Genomic DNA, 14,249 nt, shown 5'->3' with positions numbered 1-14,249 from the left:
TAAACAGCATCTGGGCAAACTAGCATTAGTTACCGTAACAGCTTTCATTCAATTAATCTGTACTCTCCCAATAAAACCATGGCTGGCAGGAAGCCCTAACAGACCACAACACATGTCCAGTGCTAATTAGGAGTACAGCAGGGTGCCTCAATTTGAGATAGAAACCAGAGATTTACTGTTTTCAGACTATTTTGAACAGCTAGTATTATGAAGTCCTTAACTGTAAACTGCACTGAAGAAAGCAAATAAGAAGGATACATACTGAAGACTATTTCAGACAAAGGTAACACCAAAAAGAGATCTGTTTCAGATTCAATTGCACAGAGTTTAATATTACCAAACAAGCAAAACAAAAACTCAATCAATAAACCCAATATGTAAAGGCACTTTAAGCAAAATTTACTATCAACTTTGTAGTAACCTTGACAAAGATACATGAAAACCTTCCCTAATCATTAATCAACATGTTAAGGTAATTACCAACTAATATCCTTGTGCCTCATTGGCATCTCAGAAACAGACTGATAATCTTGTAAAACCTTGTCATTTGTGTCATACCAACAAGCTGCTGACCATATAGCTAAGGGGACATAATTAAATGTATTTTCACACTAAAATTTCACACATGTATTGTACACACTAAAATAATCATTGACTAGGTAGAAAATTTTGAGCAACAGCTGACCCTCTGCACACAAGTACCTGAGCAATGAGTGCTGCAATGAAAACAGAAACACGCAATTTCAAAAAAACATCCAAAACCAGGAATGCCTTTTCAAAATGGCATCTAGACACCGTGCATCACACACCTTTCTAGACTTGGTACTTCAGCCTAAGCCTAGCAAAGCCTGTATTTTTCCTGTGTGCAGCCCATTCACACACTGGTCAATCCTCCATCGGGGTAAGTGGGGAGAGAGCCAAAGGAAGGGAGAACACGGTGGCCAGCTAGAAGCTAAATGAAGGAGGCACGGATTCGTTAGGCGCACGTAAGGAAGGGCAGGGACAGCCATGCACAACAAGGCTCCAGTACTTACCGAGGGGCGGGAAAGAGCGGACAGGGCTCGTGTCCCTGCTACTTTCACGGCTGGCCTCCCTGCTGCAGCCCTGACTCACACTAGGCCGAGGAATGCGGCTGCCTCGCGCTAGTATGATTCAGGGTGCAGACAAACAGCGGCACAAAGGGAGAAGACATAAGAAAAGTTGCAGTTTTAATGCAATTCTGTTCCGCAGTAAGATCAAAGATGCATTTCTAAGAAAAGACATTGATGATTATGTCGCATTTCAAGTCATAACCTTTTTTACAGACTTTCTTGATTGTGCTGGGTTAGTCTAAGTGTAGTCATTTCAATAAAATGATTTTTTTGCACAGCTTAAAATGGAAATTTACTAACTCTACAGAATGGTTGAAAGACCCTTTAGAAAGGACGGATAATAAACAAGCAACATTGAGTAATGATTCAGAATTTGTGCTCAAGATCAAGTTAATCAACAGTAGCACCAATGGAAAACTCCACAGCTTTATAAAGAAGGAAAATAAAATTATGTGGCTAAGATAAAAATCAAAAATACAAAGGAACAACAGCATCCATACCATTAAAATCAACAGATGTTTTTCAATAACATTGTTTGCAATGAAGTGTAATCGAATTATACTGAGGCTGAAGACATGTAACCTTCATTTTAGCATCGTAACATTTACACATGTGCGCACACATACACGGAAGACATGAAGTAATGAAGAACATACTTTCAAAATGATATTACACTTTCATTCAAAGGATATGGATATTTTGGACAAGAAGTGAAAAAAAGAGAAGGAAGAAAGGGAGGTGAGGAAAAGAACAACTACAACATTCTGACAAGAAAAACCTCAAATTGCAGCTTCAATTTAAAACTGTCTTGTGTATCAAAAACTAGTCTCAGAAAGCAGCCACATTCTGGGATATAGTCTATTTCGTTCATCCGCCTATAATTAAATACCAGCTGTCGATATCCAGCACTGAAAGCAAGAAGGGCTATAAAAAAACTAAGAGTTATTTGGTGACTCTTACCTACTGACAACCTAGAAGGACTAGCTTCTCTACTGCATCCCTGACTTCGCGGGATTTTGCTCCGTTTTTGTGCAGCTGCAGGATTCACCAACACTCTCTGAACTCCTGTGTTCATAGTGGAAAGTGTGGTTGTTGTCAAAACTCTTCCAGGAGACCCGGATCTACTGCCAGCTGAAGGTGGAATGAATAAATATTAGCAACAGCACAGTGGACAAACAATCATGGTTAAAAAGAAAATAATACCTGAAGTTAGTAGGAAGGTGGTGGCAGATTGAAATGATCAGGAAAAACTTACAAGATAAAAACATGAAATAGAATGCCTTGGTCCGAGTTCTTACAGTACTGCATACAAGGTAGTTAAAATTATGGATGCAAGGAAGCACTTGACATGGTATTTAGCACTACATGAGCACTACACCTCAAGAAACCACAATTATTATTTCTGGACTTCAGCAAGAGTTCCACGGTCCCTAAAATGAACATGTTTATTTTTTTTTTAAGCCATGTGGTCTCACTAACCACATTTTCTATTAATAAAGAAGGGCAAACAAACAAACCTGCTAGAAAGATAAAGGGAGAAATTTTAAACTAGGATTTCATAACTATCTCAGCTCTTCCAACGCAAGCAATGTTAGAATTAATTAATGTGATTTTCCTAACATTTGAAATCTTCTCCCTTGCTTTTAAATGCATGGTGTCTTCAAGGACTATTGTGACATTAAATAAAATATGACAGAAGACAGAGTACTCATGTAATTTCTGTGGAGATTACCCCACAAATTAAAGAAAATCTTCAATTAGTTTTAAACAAGCTAAAAAATTGACTAGGATATATTTAAGTGCCTTAAATTTCTGTTATTAAAACTGTATAGTACGAAGTACTACAGATGTTCCTGCTATAGTATCACTACAAGAAACTGTAGTTTCTGGTCACTTTTCTTTCATTTTGATATTTCAGTTACAGAACATTTAAGTTCTAAGTTCTTAACAAAGAATTCATTCTTCCCTAGCTGTAACTAATTTTTATCACCAGCTGATATTAATATATGGTTTCCAGCTGTACAATTCAAGAGATATGAACAAACAAAAAGCAAAACAGAATTTCAATCAAAGACTAATTACATACAGATTTGAACTCTTCATTAATCTTTAAAATCAGGTAACTGTATGACCACAGTGATGCTATCAGATTTACAGACAACATGCAACTTTTCAAGTGAATTTCATGGGTTACTTCTTATGAGACACGTTGAAAAAAAGATAGACGTTGACTAAAGCTTGACTATATGGCAATAGAAACAAAATCCCAAACAAAGTAAAACATATGCTGGGTGGAAGAGAGAAATCTAAAAAATGTGCCATGCATGTACTTTCAGATTCATTGTTTGAATTCAAACTTGAAATGATTATTTTGCAAAATCCCTTTCCAAACTATGAGCCTATTCAGCAGAAATAATAAATAAAGTGTTATGCAGCCTGGAAAAAAACAAGCACAACTTCTATAGCAACAGAAAAATAACCAAACCTGTAAAACTGCTGTGATGTGCAAAAATTAAGGTTTTGACAGTTTCTTCATATCAGGGTATTTCAACTTAGACCTGATATTACTATGCTTACTTCTTGTTTTATATCTCTTTAAAACAATAAAAATATTGTTGAAGGTTTCACTGTGCTGCAGACTTGTACATTTTCTTCAAGAGGTCTAGAAATCTAAAAGAACTTACTCTTCTCAGAATATTCAGAAGAAATGTAACCACTTGTTCTAGCACTTTATTTCATCTTTTTATAATCTGACCTGCAAAGTGCACCACTGCAGCATAAACAAACTGAATGCAGCTACATAGACTGAAAATAGCAGCATTGGCATACTCTTGGCAGTATCGCCACTACCAGCAGATCTAAGTGAGCTGAATGATGAAAGAAAGATTACTAAGGCACTACTCCAAAATGACAAACCCTTCCTATCTCTCCTGCTTTCTACATAAGGACTGCACATGTGCAGCATATGGAAAAAAGCCAGCCAGAATTTCTGCTGAATAGGGTCCTTAAATGAGGTATGTCAAACAGGTGATCAAACAATGATGTGTACACGAATTCTGTAGACTCTTACCACCAATGGGGTTAGCAGACTGTGATCCTGAACAAGTGTAAAGGCAGGATTAGGGTAGGGATTTATAATCCATGAAGAGGGAGGGAGCAGAGCAGATTAAAAAATGAATGGCAAATGGAAATAAGAAAGCTTTAGTCATTTCACACAGGAAAAAAAGCCACAAAGGAGTTATGCTAAAGCAGTGCTATTAAGTAGCTTCCACAATTGAAGAATTAAATTCAGATGCTATGTACAAAGCAGATGAAGCAAAGCTGCACAAGCAAATTACAATTCTTCAGCTTTCTAATCAACAACTCAACACTGAAGAATTAAATTTGAATTAAGCATGAAACTGTAGCCTGGATATTAACTGAAAAGAATATTACACTGCCAGAAAGGTTCAAGAAGTTCAACAGCTGAACAAAATTGCACACAAGATCAAAACTTTGTTTTTGAGACACAACAGTAAAGGAACTGAGCTGCAGGTGCGGTGGATGACCAAAACAACAAAACCAAATTCACAATGGCATAACTGAAAAGACTTGCATAGAATTCTTCGTTTTCCTCTTTAAAAGTAATCTTGAGTACAAAAGGAAGAATTTGCTTCCATTCAGAAATTCTCTGAATGTTGACTGTAATGCAATTTTAGCAGACCCTGTTGAATTACCCAACAACCAAACTGGAAAGAAGAGGAAAAAAATGTAACCATTTTTTTCCACAGGTAAGAGTAAAATAATGAGGCATTTAGTTTATGTTAATTTAAAAACAGAAGAGTAAAGGGCTTTTAAAACCCTAAAAAAATGGTTTTTGTAAAAGCATTCAAATTTGCAAGTCTTTCATCAAATGATTTTGGAACAAAAGATAGCTGTAACCCAAAAATTAAAAAAAAAGCATCTGTGCTAGAGTGGTTTAAAAAATAAAAAAAGCTTAAATCTAGTATGAAGCTATTCTCTCATTATATCAGCTGGGGAACCAAAACAACCCCCTGCATGGAAACATTAAGCATCACGCTTCACACAATGCTGTGAAAATTTTCAGTCACATAAAGAAGCATCACCCAAACAGCTGGCATACAGTGCCTGAGAATTCTTTCACCTGTCCCTTTGTATTTGCCCTGTTTATCTTCCTTAAAACATCTCAGAATTCTTGTTCTCCCCCACTGACAGGTTATAATGAGCTATTTGAAGCAATCGGTTTTGAACAGAAGTAGTAATAAAAGGCTGTAAAGATGCATTCATGCATTTAATTTTCACACATCATCACATGTAGTCAGATCTAGTTATCTCAATTTATCTCTTTAGCCATAAAAATGTGGAAAAATGGAAAAAAAACCCAACCCAACCCATCATTATTAGTAAAAAAACTGGAAAGGCCTAATTTTGCTTCTCTGGATATACAGTTATTTAATGTTATATGACAGTGATCATCATCTAATAATGAATGATGAATTTAGGTAGCATATAAAGTATTATATTGCTACCTAAATTCATCCCCTTCCCCAGACATTTATCAAACATATTCACTTTTCATGAATTTACCAAATCTATTCAAAGTACAAAAGTATTTTCAAAAAGCTTAATTCCAAACTTTCCTAATACTAATGAAAAAATTGTTACAGACACTGCTTATAGCTTTATTAGAAAGGAAAAATGGATTAGAGGGAACTTTACCTTCCCTCCCTCTAAAATTATTCACATATTCTTTGCTTATGGTACAGTGCAGCAATCTGTAAAACAAGTTTTGCAGAACTTTTGTCCCAGCCAATAACAACTCGTTTTCAGGCTCTCATTTCACAAACACTTCTGGGACTAGAGTACTGTCAAAGCCCTTAAGGGAACTTCTTCTACTGAATTTTAGTAGTAGTAGTAGTAGTAGAATTTTAGTAGTAACTCCACTGAATTTTTAGCATGGTACATTTATCTGTTCACATTGCTTGAAAGCTTTATTTCAGAAAACCTACAAACACTAGATCAGATTTGATCCAACTGCTGGGAAATTAAATTATGCAAAACGGAAAGGCAAGTACTCTAACAGGAAAAAACCAGCTACTACCTGCTTTTTTAACTTCTAAAATCATTCTATTTACAATAGATGCAGTCATTGCTATGAAGACAAATGCTTCTGCCATTAAACAAATTATTAAAGGGTTTTATTAAAGAAGGTGGATATGGTCAGTGATAGCAAAATATCAGTAATGAAAATTTTAAACCTGGTAAAACCTACTGGTTTAGAACATTAGATCTGACAATTTATACAAGTGGGAAGTTAATTTTAATTTTATTGTGCATTTGTCTTCTTTTCATTAATTTAGTTAAATTTCACTTAATTAGACAGACAAGAATCTGAAAATGCTACAGAGCTTAATCAGAAAATGTCTGTTGGAGACATCAGATATGTGGACGAATTGCTGTAGGTCAGCCCGTGCCAAGAGCGTGAGGTAATCGGGTCTTTTTAATTAATGACCAAGTGCTTGGCTAGATCTGCTTTGGTTGCTAAACACACACAGAAAATTACTGTGAATTAGCTGACACACATTAACTTGCTTGTTTTAACCCTTTGACTTAAGAAAAGCTCAGTAACTGATTGTAACATGAGGGGTTAGTATTTTTCCTTCAAAGAAGAGTTAAGTAAAGGTAAGAGCTGTAATACAAAAAAAAAGGGGTTTATACCAAGAACTACAGCAGTGCCTAGCCTAAAGAAAATAGGTATTTCTGGCTAAAATAAGACTATTTTAAAAATGGAAAATTAGGTCTCTCAGGTAACAATAAGGACACCATTCAGCCTACCTATTCTTCTCTATTACTAGTCCATGTTTAGTGGCCTTTCATGTTGTGGAAGTCAGAAAAGGGGGGAAAAGAATGTTGAGAAGTTATAATTGAAGACAGAATTTATGGACAGATTTCACTTCCTGCAACATTATCTAATTTAACTGGCAAACTAAGACCTAACCTACTATTTTGTCCAGATAAAAACAACATGAATCATAAAAGCATGCAAATACCACTGACCCAAAACACTGAAAAAAATACCTTCATTTTGGTCTGGCGATGATGAACCTAAGGCACAGAACAACAACTCAGTATGTAGCTTTTTAAAAAAAAATTAACTTTGACTGTAGCCATTGGTCAATGAATATATGCTTAAGCATTTGGTCTCTTAATGAGGTATAACTGATAAACAGAAAATACATACGCTGAGACTGTGACACCACTTTGGTTCTACTCCGTCCTCTGGAATCTGTTTTAGAATTTCCAATACCAACAGAAGGGGTTGAGAGCTTTGATCGTATACGACCTAGAAAAGAAAAATGGCATTAAATCAGTTTTTCACAGTCATGCAGGAAGCAGAGCATCAGTAGTATTTACTAATATTTTCTAAAGTTTCTGCATATAAAAGAAGCACAATGTAACTCAACTGGTGGCAATTCGCTTGGGATAATTAGTAGAAATTTGAACACCTTGAGGAATTTAATAGCTGAGGAAGCAAGATACTTCTCCTCTGATGCTACATGTTTCAGCAAACAATTTGCACATTACACCTTCAACACCCTGGACTGGCTAGCTAGCTCTTCCTTCCAACACATATATGTTGACTACATTAAAAAAGGGGAAGGCTACTCAATATAATGCACTGCAAACACTAATGTTGCTGTATCAGGTACAGTCTTCTCATGTTTACCTGAGCTTCTAATTTTGCTTTTGCTGTCATAAAACTACAGATTCTGAGCTTTCTTCCTAACTTCACTCCTCTTTTTAGAAATCTAAACACTAGCTTTTTTATTACTGAGGATTATACTGTTTTCCTGGCCCCAGTCATACAGATTTCTACAGGATTTCCCAAACCTTCCAGAGCATTTTGCAAACACTAAGTATATTCAAGTACTTCTCATGACAACATGATATAAAGAAATACTACTCTTCCTACTAGATAGAAAAGCCAAGCAAGAGACAAATTAAATTAAGTCTCTACAAATAAAACAAGAGATTCACATTTGTCTTGAATGCCAAATGGCAAATTCTCTTGGGTTTGGTCAAACCTTTCTGCCTTGCTAGCCATGTTCCTTGTAACATCCAGCACATAAAAAGAAATTACAAACAAAAGGAAGATCCCAGTTGTCTGAATTATAGCTATCTGAAAGATCATTCATAAAAGAAAATAGTGGTGTTGTATACTACATTTCCCAAGCCGACCTCTCAAACAACAGAAAAACTAAATCAAAACCGAAGTCATGCTAACCACAATTCTTCTAAGTTGCAAGAACAAACCCCAAAAAGTCTGTACAGGGTGGATCTAGCTCAACACTTTCAAACACAGCATAATTAAAATATTTTCTAGACATGCTGAGTCAATATTTGATCTAGAAGAATTAGGTACACAGACTGTTTTTTAATTCTAGCCTCTTTAGGCTTTCCACAGCAGAATTTGGAGATCAACCAAGTTAATATTATTCATCCAAGTAGAGGGAATAGACATAGATGAGAGTCTACAGGAAGAGAATCAGGAAAAAGGGGGTTATTCACTAAAATAATAGGCTTAGCAAGAACTTAGATTAACTAGTCCAAACTCTACTAGTTATCCCTGTGCAATGGCAACTGAGAGCTGTGAGACTGCAAGGCATGTAACTGCATTCAGAATTTGGCCCAAATCCTAGGAATACAGAGTGCCACTATTTCAATACTATGTTAAAGTATCACTTGGAACCTGTTTCAGTTTTATCAATGTAAAATAAACCTGTTTGTGTCTGTGAGTTAAACGAACTGTTAACTCATTTGGAGTCTCTACATCCATTCACTAATGGCAGGTTTAAATGTTAATAACAGATAGAAAATTAGCTTCCAAGTCTCACCAAGATGAGTAATAGTAGCACCTGCTTCCCAGAGCATGAACACATTTGATGAAATATTCTGCGACAAGATTTGCTTTAAAAAATGAACACAATATTATAAAGCCCCTGTAATTTCACAGTAGAAATGTTAAGCAATGGTACTTAAGACTGCAGATGAATAATTGAGAATTAAAACAAAAGCAAAAGAATTTTAAAAATAGTACATAACAACTAAGTATTAGATGCATAAGCTGTTAGCCCATAAGCCCATATCTGTTATGAACCTCCACAAAGCCCAAGAAACACCAAATTCCTCTTTTAAAGCTTCATTTGTATCAATGAAAATACGAAGCTGAAAATATTAGCTAGTCTAATGAAGTAGTTTCTTACCATCTTCAGAAGCTGTTCCTAAACAGAAAAAATAATAAAATACATGATATTCCAAACAATATTATGTCTTTAAAATTTATTTTTGAGATTAATCTTGGGAATCTTGACAAATTTTTTTCAAGTCAAGAGAGCTAAAGCTTCTTTGTAGCAACTCCATAACTGAACTGAAGTAAAATAATCAAGAAAATATCCATACTACACTAAGAGCAATTTACAAGAACAAAATGCACATCGCTGCCTTTCAAACCACAAAAAGTTCAATAGAAGAAAATTACATCTATGAGATCAGTCAAAAAATTACATATACAGATCAAAACAGACATTAAAAATACTGCAATGCAAGCTCTTCTGAAAATATGAAACATAATGTTATACATAACCTCAGAGAAAAACACAGAGACAGTGTTTCCCACACTGGACAGTGATAATTTGATAGGAACTGCCAGCAAGGAGGATTTCTCTGAACTAAGCCTGTGATTACTCTGAAGATGCACATGCACAAGATCAAGTCTTGCTCAGAGACATGGAAGGAATATGAGCTTGCTGAAATCAGATCACACTTGGACAAGTATGCTGAACTTAACAAGGCTTGATTTTTGGTAACGTGAGAGTCAGACAAGCCTTTCTCCCATCAGTACCTAGGAACTGATGGGACCCTGCCTCATCAGCAGTCCTTCCTCTAAGTCCCTCTGAAACAGATCTTATTACAGAATAAAATGCATACTAGTAATGATAAAAATGTTAAATGCCCCTAAAAAAGAAAAATCAAAGGGTACTTCCATTTTTATTTTCACCCTCTACCATTTCTGCATTTCAAGAGAACTACAATGATGAAAACATCTGTTAGCGTCTTTTGCTAGCCTCAACTCAGTCAGATTTGCTGGGAAAGTTTTCTCATGTTACAACATCTTCACAGAACTATTTTTAAAAACTCCCTCTAAAAAACTAGTTCAGTGTATATTTCAATGCTTTTTCACAAAAATCAGTTACAGTAATATGTATGGAGGAGTGCCTCAAAGTACGCCAGATAAAATTTGTCAGTTTGCAAAAACCAAACAAAAAACCAAACCCTCCAAAGCCTGAGCTACCTCTCCAAATCCAACATTCTTGCAGGGATGGATCCTGGAAGGCAGATTCTATGCAACACCTAAGACAGGCTAACAGACTCCTAAAAGCTCCTCAAAGGGGTGGTTCTGTTTCTCATTCCTCTCAGCCTTGTGCTACCAGCTGGTCTGGATGGCTAAAGGCTCACTGGCAGCTCCAAAAGCTAAATAACAGAGTATTAGTCACTTTTATGAAATCAGTTTTATGGAGCTTGTTCACCTACAGTAATCAATAATGGAATATCACAAGGTGCTAACAAAAGAAGCCAAAAAATATGTGGAAAAGGTTAGTGGGCAAAGGAAAAATTATTAGTTCTTCCTGGTGGTGGTTAGATCAGAACAGCTGTATCATACAACTACAGCTGGACAGCTGAGCTATTTTCATTCCATCCTGCAGATCATATCTAGAGATAGCTTCTAGAACAAAACCCCAACCTGTTAACTCTGATCAATTGTATAGCACTTTCCTTGATATTTTAAACAGAAATGTGCAACATATTGTTAGTTGTGACTTCTGGACAGAAAAAAAAGAAAAAGCCTACAAGGCCCTAAGAACCTTTATTTCTGGTGGCAATGTCCAAAGCTCAAGATTTGCTATAAGTAACAGCTCTATGCAAACAGTTATAAATAAAGCCTACTATATGTAGCCTAAGGAAATGTAATGTGGAAACAAGCAATACAAACTCTACTATCCTGTACAAATGCTCCTCATTTTATTAAACTAGTCTTGACATCTTCAGTGCTCAAAACCAGCTCCAATTCTTTCAAGAAGCATCTGTGTTTTGAAATTATTCAGAATTCTGGTTTAGAGATCTACTTTCTTACTCTTTTAATTTCTATGAGATACATTTGCTTGCAATAAGCTACTAATTCTTCCAAACACGCATGGTTAATAAATACATCACACAAAATATTAAGTAAGCAGCAAACTTGTTAAGTGCTTGTTAAGTGCTCCCAAGCAATAAATTAGAACTACAATCACCAAGCAGAAGGCTGGAACTGTCACTTTATTATATGAGAAGCATTATTTGCACACACCTGAAACAGACCATTGCTATGAGAAGCTTGATGCTCAACTGCTTTTTAGTCCCTCCATGTGTTTGTAACAGAGTGAATTAAGAAAAAGCAAGTGCTAAAACTTAGGTGGAATACTTGATAAGTTATTTTAACAGGTAGGTCTTCTTCACAAATGATTCTTTAACAGAATTACATTTTACTACAGAATTTACAGGCACTTAAAATTATGTAGCAAGCCTAGATTTTGAGAGGAGTTTTTGGTTTTTGCTTTTTTTTATACTTAAGTGGTCAAGCATGTTCTGCTCTCCCACTGCTGTTCTGCTAAGTCAAAAAAAGACTTCACATGTAAAATTATGGAATCAACTGGAGCTAGAATAACTTCAAAAGCATGTATTTAACTAGTTAAAATCAGCATGTAACAATTACAGAACTGCTGTGTAATTAACAGAGTTTCTTTCAAAAAAGAGGGGTAATGTCAGATTTCTGATAACATTTCTGTTGCTGATACAGACCAAACATTCATGAAATTGACAGATACAGCAGTAACACATAAGACATCAAGATTACACAGGAGTTAATGGAAACAGCATAGTAATTTGTTAATGAACAGACAAACACATTAAACATCAATACTTTTACATCAAAGACACTTTATTAGATATTTAATAGAATTAGAGGACAGACTAAATAATTTCTTACCATCCATCTTGTCAGAAGTATCCTCTTTGTTGAAAAAGCAGGCAAAGAAACATGGAAAACTTAGTGTGTTAGAATAAAGGTGTTCACAGCAGAGTCATAAAACATTAATTGAGGAAAATACATTAATATTAAATACAGCAGACATGTTTATCTAATTAATGCATGTATAAGCTACCTTTAGCAAAGTTGGTTTTGCTCAGTGCAACGTACAAAATTACAAAACAGAGTACAAGTACCCGGCACAGTGATATTGATTCTCTATTTCCTAAATTTGAGAAAACCCTTACAAACATTTATAAATGATTTCATTCTTGGTGTAAACAGTTACTGAAGCATCAGTACATATTTATATCATTACTGAACCACATATTTATATTTCTTATGAAATTTGCTTCTGAGCATGAAGACACACCTGGGGTAAGGGACAGGAGGGAAAAAAGTAGCACAATTAAGACAGAGGACAAATAAGAGAAAGTTTCACTCTGTTTTAAAAGCATTAAATATTTACCAGTTCAGCTGGAAGGCAGGGCATAAATATTCTGACAGTAACAATCAAAATTAAAATATTTAGCACGAGACATATAATTACAGCTCAAGCCTCCTCAACAAAAGCATTAATACTTAAGGACATCAAAGATAGTCAACATTTAAAATAACTAGAGAGTATCCTTCTGCTCTAGCATAGTCTTTTAATATAAATAAGCAAGAGTTCTTGTATTAATAATGAAAAGGGAAGAGATGGGTGAATACAATTATGGATTACTATGCTTATAAGCTTCTGGCCTTCTGAGGCTTAAAATTTGGTAGCTGTGTAAGCAAAAGGTGGATGTTTCTCTGCAAGCCAGGCTGAAAATAGGACACAATGTCATTTATTTTGGTATTGACTGCAACACCTAAAGGCAGTGGCAAGACTTACAGAAATTAAGTAACATTGCCTAGGCCTTTTCGGACCATGGTCAGCATTAGCTTGATAGTTCTGTCATTTAACTTTCCATATTTGGGCTACTATAAACAAATCCTTTAAAATGAACAAAGAACTTTACAAATTAGCCCATTATCTGAAACATGGCACTTGCTTGGATTTGCACTCCATTCATTTAAAGGTTACCTTTTGAAAACTAATAGTAAACAATATTCTGAAGCTAATCCACAACAAACAACAGTCACACTGTCTACATGGTACGTATCCTTCCAATTACCTCACTACAGTCAAAAAACTGTTAGAGGAGACTGAGCCAAGATCAGTGAAGCATTTGCTTTTATGTGACTGCAAACAAACCTTGGTCTCCTTGACTACCACTGCCCTTTCACTGTACTTTGCCAGAATTACGTTATTCTGCCGTTCTAAATGACGTCACACTGTTCTCCCAAGTGACTGCATCTGCTAGCAAGGTAAAGCTTTCCAGCAACTCAAATCAATTTCCTTCAAACAAATAGGATCTGGATTTATTGCTTATTATTCTTCTCCCCCAATCCTCACTCACCCATTCAATACATTACAAAGCGAATAAGCTATTTCTGTTACTTTCCTGCTAAATCCACCACTGCTTACTTCACTCTATGCCCTTCTCAACCCTTGCTTAAAAAATTCTTGGCATGAATCAGATATTGCTTTAAAAGTTGTAAAACCAATCTTCCAATCAAGAGATAATTTTCTGTGAAAAGTATTAAGACAATACAGTCCCTTCATTTGAACAGCATAAAGAAGACATGAACAGAGCAGAATGTCTCTCTTTGTTTTCCGTTTGACTTTTCTCTCTGTCACCATGCTCTGCGCCACTTTTACTTCTCTGAATTCCAGCTTTGTCTGAGGTTCAAAATGTTTTGTTGCACATCAAAACACACCAAGCAATACTCTGATCTTGGAAAATGATCATCCCATATATTTCAGGTTTTTAGGCACTAAGTTAGGAGGAACTCAAAATTCCAGAATTATAGAACAGTTTGAGTTGGAAGGGACCTTAAAGATGTTCCAAACCCCTTACGGTAGACAGGAACACCTTCGACTGGAGTGGTTTGCTCCAAGCCTAGTGTTGAACCCTGTCAGGGATGGAGCATCCATAATTTCCCTGAGG

At 35.7% G+C, this 14,249-nt stretch overlaps 1 protein-coding gene across 14 annotated transcripts in view; it reads right to left on the bottom strand.

Moving 5' to 3' along the window:
* CLASP2 (cytoplasmic linker associated protein 2) overlaps nt 1–14,249 on the bottom strand; it is a 145,909-nt gene that overhangs the window by 39,172 nt on the left and 92,488 nt on the right. For 5 of the 14 annotated variants that reach the window (XM_041466164.1, XM_041466151.1, XM_041466157.1 and 2 more), the window contains 5 exons: nt 12,175–12,198; nt 9,356–9,373; nt 7,333–7,434; nt 2,052–2,222; nt 1,035–1,142 (listed from right to left, as the gene is read on the bottom strand). In XM_041466164.1, coding sequence (XP_041322098.1) covers nt 1,035–1,142; nt 2,052–2,222; nt 7,333–7,434; nt 9,356–9,373; nt 12,175–12,198 — 423 coding nt within the window. The remainder of the gene's footprint in view (nt 1–1,034; nt 1,143–2,051; nt 2,223–7,332; nt 7,435–9,355; nt 9,374–12,174; nt 12,199–14,249) is intronic. The other 9 variants (XM_041466159.1, XM_041466160.1, XM_041466154.1 and 6 more) reach the window with 5 other exon arrangements.

Source organism: Pyrgilauda ruficollis, unplaced genomic scaffold (assembly GCF_017590135.1).
Source record: "Pyrgilauda ruficollis isolate IOZ18807 unplaced genomic scaffold, ASM1759013v1 scaffold2, whole genome shotgun sequence".
Classification (NCBI taxonomy): domain Eukaryota; kingdom Metazoa; phylum Chordata; class Aves; order Passeriformes; family Passeridae; genus Pyrgilauda; species Pyrgilauda ruficollis.
Note: the sequence above shows the minus strand (reverse complement) of the source record. Positions and strands in the feature narration are given on the sequence as shown.